General features: G+C 46.2%; 1 protein-coding gene across 2 annotated transcripts; it reads left to right on the top strand.

Annotated features, from left to right (window-relative positions):
* The first annotated feature begins 472 nt into the window (after positions 1 to 472).
* On the top strand, positions 473 to 20,108 carry LOC111142508 (calcium binding tyrosine phosphorylation regulated). 2 transcript variants are annotated; one of them, XM_022495738.1, is made up of 6 exons: positions 473 to 522; positions 2,980 to 3,152; positions 3,252 to 3,305; positions 14,450 to 15,706; positions 17,769 to 18,372; positions 20,020 to 20,104. In XM_022495738.1, exons 2-5 carry the CDS (start codon positions 3,005 to 3,007, stop codon positions 18,365 to 18,367), a joined length of 2,058 nt encoding a protein of 685 aa, XP_022351446.1. In that variant the 5' UTR covers positions 473 to 522; positions 2,980 to 3,004; the 3' UTR covers positions 18,368 to 18,372; positions 20,020 to 20,104. The 2 variants fall into 2 exon arrangements, with proteins under 2 accessions (XP_022351446.1, XP_022351447.1); XM_022495739.1 differs by lacking the exon at positions 17,769 to 18,372 and having other exon boundaries at positions 20,020 to 20,108.
* The last annotated feature ends 143 nt before the right edge of the window (positions 20,109 to 20,251 follow it).

The raw sequence follows: 20,251 nt of genomic DNA on the forward strand, positions 1-20,251 counted from the left end.
TAAATTTATTTATTTGACAGACACAGCGAGAGAGGGAACACAAGCAGGGAGAGTGGGAGGGGGAGAAGCAGGCTCTCTGCTGAGCAGGGAGCCCGATGTGGGACTTGATCCCAGGACTCTGGGATCTTGACCTGAGCCGAAGGCAGAGGCTTTAACCCACTGAGCCACCCAGGTGCCCCAACAGCTCTTTTTTTATATTGTGCGACCAAAAGCGAAGAGGCTGTCGCCTTGACCGACTCCTGGCGGTTTGAAAACGCCAGTTTTCCTACGCCCGTTCGTATTCTGTCAGAAAAGGCGAGGCGACTCCCCGGCTCTGCTCGCGGAGTTCCAGCCTTCGTTCCCTTCGGCTCCCCTTCCGCTCCCCATTGGCTGGGAGCCCTCGGAGGGAGGGAGGGGCTTTGTGACGCACGGCCTGACGTCATCAGGGGGTATAAAAGCTCCGCAGGGAGCTCGGGCTCCTACAGGAGCCGCCGGCAAGGGGGCAACGAGGAAGCTGTTTAGAGCACAGCCGGAAAGGAGAAGGTGGGGCGAATCTGGAGAAAAGGCTCCCCACCATGTGGCCGGGAGGCAGTTAGGCCCTCGGGGCGCCTGCGCAGTGGGCTCGGTGGACAGGTCTTCCAGTGTCGGGGAAGGCGGAGGGCCTCCGGAAGGGGAGCCCCGTGGGGAAGGGCAGGCCCAACCGGCGGGTGTGGTGGAGGTGCCGGATCTGGGCGGAGAGTCTGCCACGTGCACCTCCAGAACTAGTGGACGCGGAACCCAGTCCCGCTCTCCATTTCGGTGCCCTTGTCACCAAACAAATCCAACGGCAAACCGAGCCCAGACCCCGGCGTAGGTCTTGAGCGAATGAGTTGTGTGTCCTGTTGAACGTTTCCAGTGGCCCCGAAGCCCCCACTCACGCGTCCTCTGCCTCCTGCTCAGGCGTTAGCCCTGGGGGAGTGGGTAAACTGGGAGCTCATTGTTCAGCATGGGGGTCGGGGGTCCTAAAACTGGTATTTAACAAATATTTTTTAAAGGAGAGTTGTGGGAACAGTTACACGGTCACTGTTGAGCGTTCTTCAGTGTAGGTGTGTGTGAGTACCCGTGGATGTAAGCTTGCTTCCTGTGCCAGTCAGTATTTCTCAACTTGCTCAGGAAGGTTTTTTGCATGGGACTGTGTTGTAGGACGCTCGGCATCCCAGGTCCCAGAGGCTGGTGTGGGTGGGGGCGCGGCTAGCACCTGCGCTGAGAACCAGTAGGATCACTGTACGGCCATTCTCTCCACGGTTGGTGACATCAGCTGCTAACGGCCTGCAGGAAGGGTGTTTCGATAGCTCCACCACGGCTGTTAGTAAGCCACGTTTCCAAACACGACTTACCTACTCTCACTGGAGTGCCAAGGGTGTACTTGAAAAAATCATGCACACACACGTACACACAAATAGAGTGTAAGTATATACATGGATCATACATAAAATTACTGCCTATGGCCCTTGATGTTTAGCATGTGGGCTTGCCAAAGCTGTGCCAGTAGTTTTTTTTAAAAGATGGTTTAATTTAGTAAAGGTCCCGTTGACTTATACTCTAAGAGTAGGTTTTCATTAAAGGATTCAGTACACTTAATGATATCCTCAAAGGGTTTGCTTTGGCCAATAGAGATTCATTTTCTCCCCTGACCTTTGGGAAGACAAAATGCGCTTTTAAATATTCAGCACTTTGCTATGACACATTACTTTTTATTAGAGGTTGGCTCCTTGTATAATTGCTGTAACTGTGCAGCTTAGCCCCATGAAACTCATTACTCTCTTTATTGTAGGGGTGTTGTTGACATGATTCATTATCTCGCAGTATTCTCCCCTTTATAAGGACCCATAGGAGAAATTTCTCCAGGGTCTCAGTGTTCACAGTACCTGTGATTCTCCCAGGCAGCTGATTTTTTTTTTTTTTTATCTCAGGAAAGACAAATCATTTAACCGTTTCCTATTTTGTAATGTCTGTTGGGTAGCTCAAGGGCTGATCTGACACTCCATCTCTATGAAAGTGTAGGGCCTATGGCTTGTCTTGGGATATAACCTTACCTGTGGCTTCATCATATCTTTTCTACCATAATTTTGCCCTTACCACTGAACTCATTTCCTTAAATAATTTTGTTCTTTTATAAACCTTAAATCATTTTCTACAATGAAACAATACACACACACACACACACACACACACACACACACACACACACACACTTTAGAATGGCAACCTCTGCAACTCTTGAGCATTGCAGGTTAGACTATGCAATACCCTTGGTACCACTTAAAATCCAGAAAGGGAGGAGGAGGGGGAGTGAGGGGAAAACAAGGGCAGAGGTTAAGGGAGGATATGAGAAAGAGAGGCATATGGCGGTGGGTGGTATGATACCACAAGTAACTTATTCCTATTCTGATTAGTGTTAAGGCAAAATTAAAGCTAAAAATTGTATACTGAAAGCTGATTGATGTGTCCAGGGGTAGATTTAGAAAAAGGAGGAAAAAGAGATTTTCTTGTAGAAAAACCCTATTCTACAATTCTATTTGATGAAAGCACAGAAAAGCCAGTGCCCCTATGTAGTTTGGAAGGATCTTGTTTATACACAGACACATGACTTTAATTTATCTTTCTGGAAATTCTGTACAAAATATTTACTGAATTTTACTGGAACAAGTTTTGTTTGGTTGGTTGATTTTTCCTTCTTTGTTTTTAGTATGATCCTAGAGTTCTTGGCAGGGCTTTTCCCATGGGTTTCTTTAATAGTACCATATCACTCATCTGCACATAATCTACTGGGAGTGTGTGTGTGTGTGTGTGTGTGTGTGTGTGTGTAATTAGCTCATTTTTGTTAGAATAAATGCCTAGAGATTAAACTCAAGCTAATAATTTCAATAGGAGATAGGTTTATTCTTAGAAACTACAGTTATCTCATGAATATTTCAGTAAAAAATATATACTATAAGACTTTGTTTTTCTTCATTATAGTTGAGATTACAGACATCCTGCCAAAATGATTTCTTCAAAGCCCAGACTTGTCGTACCTTATGGCCTCAAGACTCTGCTTGAAGGAGTCAGCAGAGCTGTTCTCAAAACCAATCCGCCAAACATCACCCAGTTCGCAGCAGTTTATTTTAAAGAACTTATTGTGTTTAGAGAAGGTTTGTTATTCCTTTAGATTATATACGTGTTGCTTTGAAAAGGAAGGCATTTTAAATTGGGCCTTTTATGTATCTAATTTCCTGTATTTATTCCTTCAGGGAATACTTCTCTGGATATAAAAGATCTTGTTAAACAATTTCATCAGATTAAAGGTAAGTAACACAAGTGGTAACAGTTGACTAGTCCTAGTTATAAATTATTGCATCATTACCACCATATGTTTAAGAATGGTGCCCATAAATATTTTTTGTTTAATCACTCTGATGTTTTGAAAAATAAACCATCCATGTGATTATTTAATTATTTGATCCATTTTTTAAAAATCTGGAGATAGTCTGGAGGATTTTAAATCTTTAAAAGACAAAAATAGGAAAGACTCAACCTTCAAACCATTCGGTACAATGAGACCTCAGTGTGGATAAGCTATGAGTGAAACCCTTTTCTTTCTTTCTTTTTTTTTTTTTTAAAGATTTTATTTATTTATTTGACAGAGATCACAAGTAGGCAGAGAGGCAGGCAGAGAGAAAGGAGGGAAGCAGGCTCCCCGCTGAGCAGAGAGCCCGATGTGGGGCTCGATCCCAGGACCCTGAGTTCATGACCTGAGCGGAAGGCAGAGGCTTTAACCCACTGAGCCACCCAGGCGCCCCGAAACCCTTTTCAATGCCCCCATCTTAAAGGAAGTACACTGAACTTTGAAGAAAATTGGATGTTGTAGTAATAAAGACTACATGATAATGAGATATACTATATAGGAAAGTTGTATAAACATTCTTCTTGGAAGATTTTTTTATTCAACAAAGAAACATCCTTTTTTCTTTTTTCCTCCCTGTGATAGGTTACCTGCAGTCCAGTTGGAGGGCAGGGGATCAGTTAGGTGTTACTGACCACCTTTTCTGTTCTAAGAGTCTCTAGGTAGTGAAGAGAAGTTTTTCCTACAAAGTGGTCTTCCCCAGCCGTCTCTGTGGCCTAGGGCCATCCCTCTGCTTAGAAGAGAAGTTGTATTTTATGTGTGTATGTGTAAATGCCTATGTGAACGTGACAGCATGAAATTGCGTTGACAAAAGAGCAATGAAAAAAGAGAAAGGCAGAGGCACCTGGGTGGCTCAGTGGGTTAAAGCCTCTGCCTTTGGCTCAGGTCATGGTCCCAGGGTCCTGGGATCGAGCCCCGCATTGAGCCCCACATTGGGCTCTCTGCTCGGCAAGGAGCCTACTTCCTCCTCTCTCTCTGCCTACCTCTCTGCCTACTTGTGATCTCTGTCTGTCATGTAAATAAATAAAATCTTAAAAAAAAAAAAGGAAATTAAAAAAAAAAGAGGCACAGTTACATGGTGGGAGGATCAAAGCAAAAGGGGATAAATTGGTCATCCCAAGGACAGGCATACACATCTAAAAGAATGGTAAGAAGCAGCTTTTGGCAGAATTCTGTGGGGAAAATAGAGACTTGTGGTCAGTGAGGGAAATAAAGAAATAATTTTTGCTGCATTTGCTAGCCAATATTTTGGAATGACTGTAAAGAAAAGGTAGGATCAGGTGAGGCTGAGCTACTTTTATACTCTGCCAGTTTGGTGATGCCAATACATAACCTAGTCAAGCTAGGGAGAAGTCAGGAGTAGAACCTAGGAAAATGTAAAAATTGAGGATTTGGATCTGCAGTGAAAGATATACCCACAACAGACCAAGACTAAAACCAGCAAGAATCAGCATTTGTGAAGGGGCAGGAGAGTGAAGCGCTGTGGTTCTGGAATATTTGCTCTCGAGTCTGACCGCTTCCCTGCAGGGTCCTGATGGCTTACCATGGGACGCAGGTCTGGGCTTTGCTTGCCACCAGCAGGATTCAGACAAGTGCTAGAACACTGACCATTCTCCCCTTCCCTATTAGGCTGGTTTCCCAAGAAGTCAAGGTAATGACAGGCTTGTACTCATGCCCTCTACACCAGGAGCTATGTTTGAGAGCCTTAGGAGTGAGCAGGCTTCCTATGTTTGAGAAGGATGGTAAAGCTGGTGAATCTTTATGAGGGGAGGTAATTAACTGGTAGCTTTTGAGACAGATTTGTTTACTGAGAAACTTACCCACCATTCAGTTTAGCAAGTGGACTAAACTAATGTGGATTAGTTTAATTAACAGACTGGGCTAATGGAATAGCTATACTTCCTGTAGAGGTAAGAAAAGGGAGAGAAATGCTTTTCTCCTCCAGTAACTACAGATACCAAGGCAATTTACATGACATGCAAGTAATCCTAAAAATGAGCTCACTGTATGGCTGTAGATACAGATTGCTCTTGGGTAGTAGAATAAAATGAACATTGTGTGTTCTAGTTTACCAGGGAGATGAGAAGGTAACATGAAAGTATGACTAGAAAATACAGAGCTCTTTGTTACTATCTAAAACGTTTGGCTCATTTATCTGACTTTTATTGTCCTATCAACTGATTTCTTATTGGCAAAGTATCCATTAACTTAGGTCGTATCATGATACTGCACGACTCCATCTAAATCCAGGAAAGTATCACTCTGGGCTGAAGAGGGACTATCTATGGATATACATCTTAAGGTTTCCATTTGGTAGGGCATTTTCTCCCAAATGACATCCTCCTATCTTCTAACTGGTTTAATTCCTCAACTGCTATTCCTGTGGGAGTGCCAAGTAAATTTGCTGCATGGTGGTTTGGTTCTCTACAAGGAAAATGTGAATAGAATAAGTGGCATCTTTTCCTTTTTTTTTTTTTTTTAAGATTTTTTTAAATCTATTCATTTGACAAGAGATCACAAGCAGGCAGAGAGGCAGGCAGAGAGAGAGGGGGAAGCAGTCTCCCTGCTGAGCAGAGAGCCCGAAGCAGGGCTTAATCCCAGGACCCTGAGATCAAGACCTGAGCCGAAGGCAGAGGCTTTAATCCACTGAGCCACCCACGCGCCCCACATCTTTTCCTTTATATACACTTCCCTTATGTGGATCCCAGTGCCAGGTATGGATGGTGGTGCCTGTAAGATCCTACATGCTCTGCTGGTCCCAGGGATTGTGGCTCTCCCAGGCTTTCCATGATTTGTAATATGGGAACATGGACCATTCTTTGAGGACTATGTCAGCTGACCCTTATTCTGGTCTTTCAGTCTCTTCAGCATGCGACAAGGTCAACCTGAAGGCAGCATCAGGTATTAGCACTTGGTAAGGTGGGGCAGAGTCTCACTCTCATCCCTGGTGCATTTGTCCCCATTTAACTCCCAGGTATTAGACGTGAGCATGAAAGACATTTGTTTTATATCCACAGTACATCCCTGCACATACCATTTGTTTTATTTGAACACTTCATCCTGGATTTTTCTCGGAAGGAAGCCCATATTTGGCAGGCTTCTTTATAGGACCAGTAGTGTTTACCCGTCTCCCCTGCGCCTTTAAAATCTCATGTAAACTCAGGTAATGGAAGAGGGAGGAGGAAAAGAACTAGACGTGAGAGCAAACTTATCTTCTCTGTTCTCTTATCGTTTCCACCATTTTCCAAAGCCTAGGACCTTTAGGATGGTCCCTGGCTCTGTCCGGGATCCCTTGTGGCATATGCCTATTTCCAAAGCAGTTCATGCTGCAGAACACTTCCGTAGATCCTCTTGTTTTTCTGCAGTTGGATGAAACAGATCTCACTACCATGTGAATCAGTGAAAGTGCCCCCATTTTTCAGCCTTCTCAGGAGAGTTTCTTCATTAAATAGTACTGAATCGTTAACTGAGGGGATTTTTTAAAAAAAGATTTTATTTATTTATTTGACAGACAAAGATCACAAGTAGGCAGAGAGAGGAGGAAGCAGATTCCCTGCTAGGCAGAGAGCCCAATGCAGGGCTCAATCCCAGAACCCTGGGATCATGACCTGAGCCGAAGGCAGAGGCTTAACCCACTGAGCCACCCAGGTGCCCCTAACTGAGGGAATTTTAGAAACTCAGGTAATCTTTTTTTTTTTTTTTTTTTTAAGATCTTATTTGACACAGAGAGATCAGAAGTAGGCAGAGCAGCAGGCAGAGAGAGAAGGGGAAGCAGGCTCCCCGCTGAGCAGAGAGCCCAATGTGGGGCTCGATCCCAGGACCCTGAGATCATGACCGGAGCTGAAGGCAGAGGCTTAACCCACTGAGCCACCCAGGTGCCCCGAAACTCAGGTGATCTTTTAAGGCAAAAGAGTTGTCTCTTAAGTTCTACCACTTACTATGTCACAGGTAGGAAAAGAAGGGAAAGAGGAATGGAATTAGCGAGTACAGGCATACCTTGGAGATACTGTGGGTTCAGGTCCAGATCACCATAAAGCGAATATTGTAATAACGCCAGTTAAATGAACTCTTTTGGTTTCCCAGTGCCTATAGAAGTTATGTTTATACTATAGTCAAGTGTGCAATAACATGTCTAAAAAAGAAACCAGTGTACGTATCTTAATTAAAAAAATACTTTATTGCTAAAAAATGCTAACTACTATCTGAGCTTCCAGAGAGATTCCTTGATGTTGGCGGCTGCTGACTGATCAGGATGGTGGTTTCTGAAGGTTGGGGTATCTGTGGCAGTTTCTTAAAATAAGACTTGAGTGAAGTTTGCTGCACTGAATGATGCTTCCTTTCATGAAGGATTTCTCTGTAGCATGTGATACTGTTTGATAGCATTTATGCCTAGAACTTTTTTCAAAATTAGAGTCAATCTCAACCCTGCTGCTGCTTGATCAACTAAGTTTATAGAATACCGTATATCCGTTATTGTCATTTCAACAATTGTCACAGCATCTTCACCAGGATTGTAGATTCCATCTCAGGAAAGGACCTTCCTTTCTCATCCGTTAGAAGCAACTCCTCATCTGTTCAAGTTTGATCATGAACTTGCAGCCATGCAGCCGCATCTTCAGGGACTTCCTCCATGGAAGTCTGGAACCCCTCCAAGTGGTTGAAGTCAACTTCTTCCAGACTCCTAATAATGTGATATTTTGACCTCATCCTATGAATCATAAATGTTTTTAATGGCATCTAGAATGGTGAATCCTTTCCAGAAGGTTTTTTTTTTTTTTTTTTTAAAGATTTTATTTATTTATTTGGCAGAGAGAGATCACAAGCAGGCAGAGAAGCAGGCAGAGAGAAAGGAGGAAGCAGGCTCCTTGCTGAGCAGAGAGCCCGATGCGGGGCTCGATCCCAGGACTCTGAGATCACGACCCGAGCCGAAGGCAGCGGCTTAACCCACTGAGCCACCCAGGTGCCCCTCCAGAAGGCTTTAATCTGACTTCACTGAGATCCATCCAAGGAATCCTTATCTTTTACAATGATAGCCTTATGAAAGGTATTTCTTAAAATAATGAGACTTGAAAGTTGAAATGACTTCTTGGTTCATGGACTGCAGCACTGATGTATTAGCGGGCATGAAAACCACATTCAGCTTATTGTACATCTCCATCAGAGCTCTCGGGTCACCAGGTGCATTGTCAGTGAGCTGTACTATTTTGAAAGGAATCTTTTTTTTCTGAGAAACAAGTCTCAACGGTGGGCTTAAACTCTTCAGTAAACCACGGTATAAACAGACATGATGTCATCTAGGCTTTATTGTTCATTTCTAGAGCACAGGCAGAGCAGATTTAGCATAATTCTTCCGGGCCCTAGGACTATCTGAACGGCAAAGGAGCTTTGGCTTCAACTTGAAGTCCCCGACCAGTAACCCTAACAAGACAGTCAGCCTGTGCTTTGAAGCTTTGAAGCCTTGAAGCCAGGCATTGCCTTTTCCTGTCTAGCCATCGAAGTCCTAGATATCATCTTTTACTGTAAGAATGTTTCATCTACCTTGAAAATCTATTGTTCAGTGTAGTCACCCTTGTTGACGATCTTAGAGCTTCTGGGTCACTTGCAGCTTCCGCATCTGCACGTGCTGCTTCACCTTCACTGTGACGTCACGGAGGCGGCGGCTTGCCTTAAACCTCACCATCCACCGTCCACCAGCTTCAGACTTCTCTCCGGCAGCTTCCTTGCCTCTCTCAGCCTTCCCAGAACTGAAGAGAGTCAGGGCCTGGCTCTGGACTAGGCTTTGGCTTAAGGGAATGTTGTGGCTGGTTTGGCCTATCCGGACCACTCAGACCGTCTCCATCTCAGCAGTAAGGCTGTTTTGCTTATCATTTGTGTGTTCACTTTTTCAGTTTTCCTTTAAGAACTTTTCCTTTGCATTCACAACTTCTCTAACTGGTTGGCATAAGAGGCCTCGCTTTTGGCCTTAGTTTTCAAATGCCTTCCTCACGAAGCTTAATCATTTCTAGCTTTTGATTTGATATGCGAGACATGTGGCTCTCTTCCTTTCACTTGAACACTTAGAGGCCATTATAGGGTTATTCTTTGGCCTAATTTCAATATTGTTGTCTCTGGGAATTAGGGAGGTTCCAGGAGAGGGAGAAAGATGGGGGAACAGCCAGTCATCCTAGATTGACATAGGGCTGCCACAAAGCTGCAGTCTGTAGCGGGGGAAAAAGGTGTATTTATGAAGTAAAATGAAGTGAGATATTTTGTCCTAGGTCCTTACATATATTTTGTCAATTAAGGCAACTTTATAAGGTAACATCATTACAATTTTACATAGAAATCTGATGCTCGGGCATGATTAAAAAACTTGTAAGCTTCTAAAAATTAATTGCCAGGGTTAGGATCGAAACTTAGATCTTCCTAGCAGCGTAACTCATACTCTTTCCATAGTAAATAACATTCTCTGATCCCTCTGGAAAAATTTTAAATTCTTGAACTGAAAGTGGAGAGGGACTTCAGCTCCCTTTCCCCATAGTATCTCCTCCTCTTCCACTTCCTCTGTGGTCACTTTCTTGTGTAGAGCCTGAAGCCAGATTGTGCTAGTAGTTTTTCACCACTCAGTGAGAAGAGAGCAGTGGTTTCCCCATGTGGAGTGGCAAATGAAATCTCAACACCATCACCTTCCATCCCCTTCAGCTTTACTGAGTCTAGTTTTTAGTGTCAACCCTCTCCTGCTCCCAACAAAGGCAGGAAATAGCTAACTCTTTGGAAGAATCAAGAAAGCCTAGCCCAACTGAGTTAACCTGTTAATTTTTTTTTTTAAAGATTTTGTTTATTTGAGAGAGACAGATAGTGACAGAGATAGAGCACAAGTGGGGAGAGGGAGCCTGATGTGGGGCTCTATCTCAGGGCCCTGGGAACATGACCTAGGCTGAAGGCAGACACTTAACCGACTGAGCCACCCAGGCGCCCCAACCCATTAACTTTTCTTACTGATCCTGGACATTCTTGGCTTGGCCGTAAAATAGTAATGATAATCATGCCCAATTTCAATTTCTATGAAGCGCCATAGCAGCTATGCATACCATTAAATGCCTTATTTATTCATATTAAATATTCATAATGTTTTTAGTTTAATTCTTATGCCAAATTCTATTTTTATACATTATTTTCACAGTTGGTTACACATACTTGTGGCCATTCTCTCTTATTAAATAAATGAGAAATGTACCAATTTCAGAACAATCTATACTAAATTTTGTGAAGCTCTGGTGCTACTCTGCACTTTCCTGGGCATTTTTTTATTTAAGGCTATACTGATTCCCTAAGCGGGGATGTACTGTGCCAAAATGATCCTTTGTATTTCTTGAAGTCTCATATTTGCCTAGACAGGGTGGTGATTTGTACACAGGTAAGAATTTCATTAAGTTTAAAAAAGGTTCAAATGATTATCTGGTTGTGATACTGGGAGGGAGACTTGGGTATTTTATGCTTTTCCATTGTGGTAAGATTAATCAATTGGGGAATAGTCCATACTAAAGAAGAATAATAAATCATGGACCCAGTCAATGGTATTGTTAAGAGTTGAGGTCAGATTGGCAGCCTAGGGCAGAAATACATGATTAGGAGTAAGAAAAGAAGCAGATATAGCAGACCAGGAAAATGAGGACAAGGGGGTCAGGGACACTAGGACACAAGAGTCAGTATGGGCAGGAAGAATATCTTGGACCTGAGCAGCTAACTGTAGCTCTCTGCTGTCCAGGAACGTTGACAGCGCCCTGTTGTTCACAAAATCCAAACCCTTTGGTGTCACAGGGATACTTCTGAAAAACATTAAGCTAGTGTACATTGATTTCAGATAGCCTCCCATTGTTCATCTTCGCTCCGTTCATCTCTACCCATTGACGCGTTCATTTGCTTTAGGGGAAAAGGCGAATATAGTTTGGAAGCCATTTTACTCAGTAGTGAGTTTCCAAAATTCATAGTAAGAAACAACTTTGGAGTTTTTCAGGAGCCTGTTTTCGTTGAGGAAGATTTTCTTGGAATTTGCAGAGCTGACTTTTAAGAGCCCAAGATACCAGAATCAAGGTTTTGTTTTTTTTTTTTCTTTTTTCTTTAAACTATCAAAGACCACTAAGGTTGTTTTTTTTTTTTTTTTTTTTAAGATTTTATTTATTTGACAGAAATCACAAGCAGGCAGAGAGGCAGGCAGAGAGAGAGAGGAGGAAGCAGGCTCCCTGCCAAGCAGAGAGCCCGATGCGGGACTCAATCCCAGGACCCTGAGATCATGACCTGAGCCGAAGGCAGAGGCTTAACCCACTGAGCCACCCAGGCGCCCAAGTTTTTATTTTATATATGCCATAGGATATAAGCTCCTTTCCTGCTGTGAAGGGTTGGGAAACAGGAAGTCCTTCCTGGCGTGGGACTGTGGTCCAGGGCGTGGGCAGTGGACATGAAGTGCTAGCTGAGACTGGAAGTCGTTGTAAGGAAGATGGGGGAGAATCTCTGACTGGAATTCTCTAAAATCCGAACATAAGGCTTGTGCTTTGCTTTCCTGGGTGCCTCTCAGAGCGGCTGCATGGTTAGCGTGACACTACGTCTAACATAACCCGTGCTCCGCTCAGCACCCACACTGTAATCGTCATGCTCAGACGTTCAGTCCGTAATTACTGAAAGAATAAATTTGAAGCTGTAGATTAGAAATCATGGAGGGTCTGTCTCAGCTGGGCCAGAGGTAAGATTTCTGGTGTCCCAGGGCCCGCATGTGGCTGTAGTTGGTCCAGCTATGTCCCAGTGGTCCCCGAGTGCTGACTAGCAGGGAATCGGGCTGGGACACAGCGAAATTACTCGCCCCGCCAGCAGAGAGCTGCAGCACATAATGTTCACGCTGGGGCTAAATAAAAACTGGCAGCTGGGCCTCCGATGCTAAAGAGGAACAAATTAAATTAGGAAAGGGATCTCCCAGGAAATAACAAGCCACATTTCCCACAAAGTGGAAATCCTTCAGCGAATACGGCCAAGTCAGGGACTAACACGCAGGACCCACGCAGTAGGAGTGGTGGCTCTCCTCAAGGCCACCAAGAGTCGGCAAAGAGCAACATGGATCAGAGCCAGCGCTTACTCCAGCATTTTGTTTCCTTCTTTAGAAGTGGGAGAACCTTTGCTAAGTACCCTTAAAAGGCTGACTTAATTAGCCAAAAGAGACTAAATATTTTTAATATTTTAAACCTAGATCAGGTACATTTTACCATTTGGAAACAAGCATTTTAATGCAAGTAGAGAAAGTAAAGTAATGCTTTCTGGCATGTCTGTCATAGTGTGTAAATTTTGATCCCTTTCCAAGACCAGGCCGTGCAAAGAAAGCTTTCTACGATCTGAATCCCTCCTACCTTTGCCGTCATCTCCCTCTCCATGCACCAGACAGCTTGTTATTGCCCGATTTTTGGTTTATGCTACTTCCTTCTCCAGGAGCTGCCGTGTACCTTTCAAATCCCACCTGTCTGTAAAGTTCAGTTCATTATTTTATTTAACAAATCTTTAAATTCCTGCCCATTGCCAGATACTGAGCTAGGTGAAAGTCAGTGGAGGGAGAGAGATTTCAGTTTCAGCCATGACGAAGGGGCTGCTGGCACACTTAGCTTCCTATCCTCAACCATCATAAAAGCTAGAGCAATTCTATAAAACAAAGTCCAGTGCCTGGATCCCTGGGAGATCAGATTCACAGAAAGTGAGCCCCCTCATCACCCTAGCAGCATTTTCCAATTTCTTGCACCAGGAAAGCAAAGCCAAGCACAGAGTGGAAGTGTGTCTGGGAAGAGAAAATGGAGCAGCAGAGTTTGGGGCTACTACTATGGCTGGGATTTGGGCAACAAAGTATCAGAGAGGGGGTGTTTGCAGGGAAGGATCCCCACCAAAGTCTGCAAATCCATTTCCTTTGGGTTGCTGGCCAACTCCTGAGCTGCCTGTGTGTGGAGGATGGCTTGAGGCTTAGCAGGGAAGAGCTTGTGGGAGAATAGACGCGGAGTGGGGATATCAGAAGTGGGGTGCCGTTGGGGGCCGTGGGCTTGGGCCCAGCCGATATGAAAAGGCTTGTGAGGCCCTGATATGCAATGAGACCCCAAGAAGGTCACAGCCGAGGAATACAGACAGTGTGCTAGGAGTAAGAACAAAGCTGAAACACACCCACTTTCTGCCTTTCCTGCCGATTTCATCATGAGGGAAATGCTTCCCCAAGCGAAAAGCCTCAGTAGAACAAGCAGCTGTGAAAGCATGCGATAAGAAAGGGGTGTGGGGGACAGGAAGGTGCTGAGCAGAGGAAAGGGTGCCCCTAACCTAGGAGCTCTTCTAGGTCATTAGCTGTCTCGACCTCCCAAGCCAGGGGAATGCCCTCATGCCTGAGTCGCCGCTGCAGCCACTGATGGATCCAGAGTTCTCTTTCTGCCTCTCTGGGTTAATTTGACTTTAGCTGCAGCGTTATCACACCTCAACAGCAAGTGCTACCATTTTTAGGTTAGACTAGATGACGTTTCCTAATGTCAAAATATTTTATAGGCCCCGTTGTCCCATTCATTGTTAAATTCTATATACCAGTTTTCTTACGTTGAGGACTGCCTTTATTGACATGACAGCATTTGTTTCATTAAGAACCCATTATGTCAGCTGAAGATTAGATCACTTACTGGTCAGGTGGAACCCCCCTGCCCTCACCCCCTACACTCCCCAGAGTTTTTTTGTAGAAGTTTGGATCAGGAGCTTTATCCATGGAGGTTTCTAGCTTCCTTAGTTCTAGGCAGTTACGCTGACCAGCTGAAGGTGGTACCTGCTTCCTCGTTTTGTCACTGTGCTACACAGAGTCACTGATTTTGGAGACGAACTGGGGGGTCTTCTGAGCAGGTAAGGACAGGGAAGTTTGCGCACCCATTCTAAATCACAGATGCTGGGAAACTGAGCAAAACTCCTCCGTGCTTGTGTGTGTATTGACAACCGAGTGTTCAACCTGTTACTGCTTTAAAATCGGGGTGGGGAGGGACATCTGCTTATTAACCCATGTGGCTTTTTTAGTAGAGAAGTGGTCAGAAGGAACGACACAAGAGAAGAAAGCAGAATGTATGAAAGAAAAGGTAGAAACATCTATAGTTTCCCAAGAACCTACACGGATGGAGAAATCCACGGACACAGAAGAGGACAATATCACTGGACCACTGTTTATGAACAAAACCACTCAGTTCCCATCAGTTCACTCGGAGGTGCTCCAGGAGCCCGAGGAGACACCTGAAGCAGCTCGTGGCTCCACTTCGAAAGTGTCTACCCCTAAGATGACGACCCCACCGTCATCACCACCTCCTGCAGCTGTGTCACCAGAGTTCGCTTACATCCCAGCAGACCCAGCTCAGTTTGCTGCTCAGATGTTAGGTAAAGTTGCATCTGTTCATTCTGATCAGTCTGACGTGTTAATGGTGGATGTGGCCACGAGTATGCCTGTGTTTTCCGACGAGGCGCTGAGCTCAGAGGCTGTCGAAGATGCTGGGGCGGCCACTCCTGCTGCGTGTTCTGCAGAGGGGTCAGTCCTGCAGGTTCTGAGCCAAACAGCTGTCCGTGTAGATTTGGGTTCTAAACCTAAAGACGATGAAGCTGAACCAGCAGCGGCTTCCTCCTTCCCCTTGCAGGATGAGCAAGACCCTCCTGCTTACGACCAAGCTCCCGAGGCCCCTTTGCAGGCTGATATTGAGGTCACCTCCTTCGTTCACATATCATCTATCTATAACAATGAGCCTGTGATTGAAGGAGTCACTTACGTGGAGCAAATACCAGAACACATAGTTATCCCTTTTACTGATCGCGTTGCTTCTCTTAAAGAACATGAGCCACCACTTAGTCCCATACCTGTAGCCCTTGCCACGGGCATGTCTGAGAAAGCTGTGCGTTCCGTAAAACAGCTGGAGGAGGATAATTCCTCAGTCCATATGGAGGCAGAAGCAACAGTTCTGCTCCCTGACACCTCTTTGGAAGGTCAGCCTGCACAGCTCCCGGAGGCAGAGGGCTCCACCCAAGCAGTAGGCTCTGAAAAACCTCTGCGCGTTGCAATGGAGTTCACTGCCCTAGTCCCTGACAACCCTGGGCAGGAGTCCTGGGTAAACTCTGCAGCCCAGGAGATGGAGGTCAAACTCGTGCTCTCCGGGGAAGCTGCCACAGCAGTGCTCTCGGCTGTGCAGGGAAGGGCAGCGGGTGGTGCCCCCCGTCCTGCTCCAGAAGGTCTTACTGAACCAGACCCCGAACCACAGCGGGAAGCAGCACTTGAACAAGGTTTGATGGAGCCAGGTAAGAAAATCAGGTACTTAAAACATTACCGATTATATTTTCAGGTGACCTCTGTATTGCAGGTAACCACGGACGTGGGCTCCCTCCAGGTTGGTCAAAAGGCTCGATTTTCAATAGGTTTTAAGATGGCAAAACTCCGTAAAGGCTTTGTTGTACTTGAGATTTCACTCTTACGAGATGAGTGATTTTAAAGTGACATCCCCCAGTCTGGCCTCCGAGTGGGTCACCTAGCACTTTTGGAGATGGCCCAGGGAGTGAAAAACCCGAGTCAGGCACAAAATCTGGGATCTGGATCTGCTGTTGCAGATGTCAGCCAGGGGATGTTGGTCTGAAATTGCTCACGTGTGAGTGTGAACTCCAACCACACGACGCCGTCCAAGGTGCGGCCCGTGGCCCGTGAGAGACATGGTGGTGTGTCGCCTCTGCTTTCGCCCTGCAGTTGGGGGGCTCTGCAAGAGGGTGCGGGGAGTCCGCGGGACCCTGCCTCTCTGCCGGGGGGCTCCTGCAGCCACGGGGGCAGCTCCAGAGCTGGACGGACAGGACGGTTCGGCCACACTTCTGTCCCACGGGTGAGTGCAGAGGCGGCAGCAGTGGAAAGGCTGGCCATCCGCTTGAGCCGCTAAGAGGACTGGTCTCCTCCCATCAGCTCCCCCAACGTGTGAAAATCCCCACCGTGGGCTGTGCTGCTGGCCGTCGCCTGGGCTTGCCTGTGACACAGACATAGCTTGATCTCTCCCTCCCTCCAACTATGGACTTGGGTCTGCCCTCTCCTGCCTCCGCCCTCGAGGGCTAGATGGAGCTGACGTCCCCGCTCCCTTTTGCAGAAGTCCTCTTCCACACTGACTCTTCCCAGAGCCGGAAAGGTCAAGTGTTACCAAAGCAGGTGTTTTGGGATCAAATTCTGTCTGGCAGTATGACAGGGATCTGCACCACTGAAAAGGCTGAGGGCAGCATCGGGAGCTAGCATGCAGGACGGGCACAACCCTTGTGGCGGGAGCAGCAGTGACACCCCAAGTCCCGGCTCCCCAGTGCCTTGCCCTTTTTCTAAAGCACCACGTGGAGGCTGCAAATGGAAGGCTAGTTTATACGTGTTTCCTAACTGGCTTGCAGAAGGATCCAGTGACCGCATCTGAAGCCTCTGAAAACTCACCAGCTTAATCATGTGCATAGTGTTCTGTTCTTTTCTGGGGAAGAAGAGCTGCACTGGGGATATGAGGCCCCGTGTTCAAACAGGGAACGCAGTACAAGTTGCGTCCGATGCCACTTCTCCCTCCGGAAGAAGCTTCACCTCCATCCCATCTTCTAGGACTTAGTTCTCCAAGACAGTACAGTCTTCATTAGGCCAGTTAAACTTGCCATCATAGATGCTGTGGTGGTAAGCAGACGGATGGCACTCCCAGACGTCTTTATTTCCCCTTAAAGAGCCCCTCTGGGACCAACCAACCTTTTACTGCCACCTAGCACCTATGATTTCAAGCCTTGCCTAAAGGGGGTGCTCTCTGGGGTTCTGAGTCCTAGACACTGTGACACCACACGCAGTGTGGTGACCAATTAATGTGAGATTATGGGGCCTGTCAAGGGCCAGAGATAAGTGATAATATGACCAAAAGAGGAGGCCCCGTGTGGACTTCTTTAGTAAAGAAAAACTCACTATGCAGGTGCATTAACGCTTTATCACTGGCTTCAGACACACTTCAATCAATTCTTTTGGTAAAGCCCCAAGTCGTGGACGCTCCATGCCCTGCGTGCAGGCGCTGTGGTGGCTGTGTCTCAAGCTGGCGGCTCTGGGACTGGCGGCTTCGGATGAGCTCGCAGCTTCAGCCACAACTCGAGTGCCCCTGCCACCTGCTAGCACGACCCTGTTCTCACTTTCCAGTGGTAGAGAGCCTCACGTCTTTCACATTACCAAACATGATTTAGCCCTCTCTACAGCATGCTTTATGGCACACATTACTACGACAGCTGTTTGTTTATATGTAAAGAAAATTTACAAAGACATTTCTGTGCATAGTGCCTGATACAGAGACCAACCTTTAATGCCTGCAAATTTTTTTTTTTTTAGCCATAGCAGCAAGCGAAGCAGGACAACCACCACCATACTCTAACATGTGGACCCTTTATTGTCTAACTGATATGAATCAACAAAGTCGCCCATCACCGCCACCTGCACCTGGGCCTTTCCCCCAAGCAACCCTCTATTTATCTAATCCTAAGGATCCACAGTTTCTGCAGCAGCCACCGAAAGTTACTTCTCCAACTTACGTGATGATGGACGAAAGCAAGAAGACCAGTGCCCCACCTTTTATTTTAGTAGGCTCGAATGTTCAGGAAGCTCAGGATTGGAAACCTCTTCCTGGACATGCTGTTGTTTCTCAGTCAGATGCCTTGAAGAGATACGCTGCAGTCCAAGTACCCATTGCTGTTCCTGCAGATCAGAAATTCCAGAAACATACCCCAAATCCCCAGAATGGTAGTTCTCCTCCAAGTGGACAAGATGTCCCCAGGCCACAAAGCCCAGTTTTTCTTTCTGTTGCATTCCCAGTAGAAGATGTAGCCAAAAAAGGTTCAGGATCTGGTGACAAACGTACTCCCTTTGGAAGTTACGGTATTGCTGGAGAAATAACCGTGACTACTGCCCATGTTCGCAGAGCAGAAACCTAAAACTGGTAGGTGAATCTTCCTACCATAATATGTGGGCCTTAACACACTAGTACTTTGATTTGTTGACCTGGAGATAGAGGTATTTACAGAAATTGAATTGAGATATGCGAAGAGTTGGGGTATACTCAAATGTGATGTGGTTATCTCCCAAGTTCATTACCCCGGATTACTAAGAAATGCAGAGTAGGTGCGCTGCACCATGATGACTCACATAGAGGACTCAGGGCCGAGACATGAACCAATCCACTCAATCACCTTTGAATACCTGGTTCTTCAGCTAGCCCCATGGAAGATGCTAAAAAGGGATGACTTTACAAGAAAAAAAGATACTAGGTAGGAACTTTTTTTTTTTTTAAAGATTTTATTTATTTGTCAGAGAGAGAGAGGGAGAGAGAGCGAGCACAGGCAGACAGAATGGCAGGCAGAGGCAGAGGGAGAAGCAGGCTCCCTGACGAGCAAGGAGCCCGATGTGGGACTCGATCCCAGGACACTGGGATCATGACCTGAGCCGAAGGCAGCTGCTTAACCAACTGAGCCACCCAGGCGTCCCCTAGGTAGGAACTTTGTATAACTGGCAGGTGAAGAGGTGGGTGGAGGCAGAGGCCAGATGCAAGCACTAGGGCCAACTGGAGAGAGGGGTGACAGGTCAGAGATGCCGTGGAGCACCTTGTCACTGTAGGAGGCTTGTTCCCTTGGAGAGTGAAGAGTTACAGACTGGGCAGGCTGGAAAACAGCTGAAGGACCTAAACAACTGACATGAACTGGATCAGACCATTTACTCACAAATCATCTTTAAGTTCTTCATCCCACTAGTACCTAATGCTCTGTCCCATGCTCGTCCCACCTTCCCTGTGTGTGGGCAGAGCCTGGCCTAGACCTACCCCCTCAATGGGGGAACAGACGGAGAGCTCATGACACCATGTGAAGTACAGTAAGGGCAACAATGACCCTCCTTTATTAGGGTGTTCAGGGCCGGATGTCATCTGAGCCCTGAGGCCCAAGAAGGAACCAGCCTTGCAGAGAGCCTAAAGACCAGGGCTAGGGCAGGAAAGAGCAGACTCAGACATAGCAAGGAGGCCAAAATAAAACTGGTGGGAAGGAGCTGGGGACGGCACCTAAGAGGATGCTGGAGCTGTGAAGGGGGGGACCCCATGATTCAGGGCCCTGGATCCGTAGGACAGACACTGGGGTCGATGGCTCAGCAGGAAGTCGTCAGAATGACAAACCTAGAAGGCAGGAGGAGGTCACTAGAGGAAGCAGGGAGACAAGATGATACAATGCAAGGTCAAAGCCGTACACCAAAGAGTTCAGATATTTCACTGGGAATTTCACGCTGAATATCCCACAGGCAAAAGCTAGATTTCCTTCACAGGCAGGTTGAAGTACCACAGTGACAGTATTTCAGGAGATTACTCTGTTATCAAATCTTAGGTCTATGTTCCCTTCTCATTCACCCCTTTTGTAGACTTTCAGTGGAATAGTCAGAATGGCTGTATTTAGCATGAAATGCTGGGCTACTGCAGTGCAAATTACAGACAGCTACATGATTAGACAAGAATTTAATAAGGGGAGGGCGGACCTCACATTTCTGTTCTGCCACTCACTTTACATGTTCTGTTTCGTGATTAAACAACTGTTTGCATTCCTAACAGATGCTGGAAATGATGCCGTTTGAGCCAACATTCAAGGTGGAGTCTGCCACCGAGCGTACCTTGTCAATAAACTTCCTGCAAGCATAAAACCCTGCGCTCTTATTTTGTAACTTAGGACAATCGATTACAAAAGGCCTTAAATCTTTTCAGACTTGTGGAGCCTTGAAAACAACTCCACTCTACTAGCAGAGCTACTGGGCTTTCTAGGCGGGTCTTCCCCCACTCCCGCCCC

Source organism: Enhydra lutris, unplaced genomic scaffold, assembly GCF_002288905.1.
Source record: "Enhydra lutris kenyoni isolate GAN:26980312 unplaced genomic scaffold, ASM228890v2 scaffoldscaffold8, whole genome shotgun sequence".
Classification (NCBI taxonomy): Eukaryota; Metazoa; Chordata; class Mammalia; order Carnivora; family Mustelidae; genus Enhydra; species Enhydra lutris.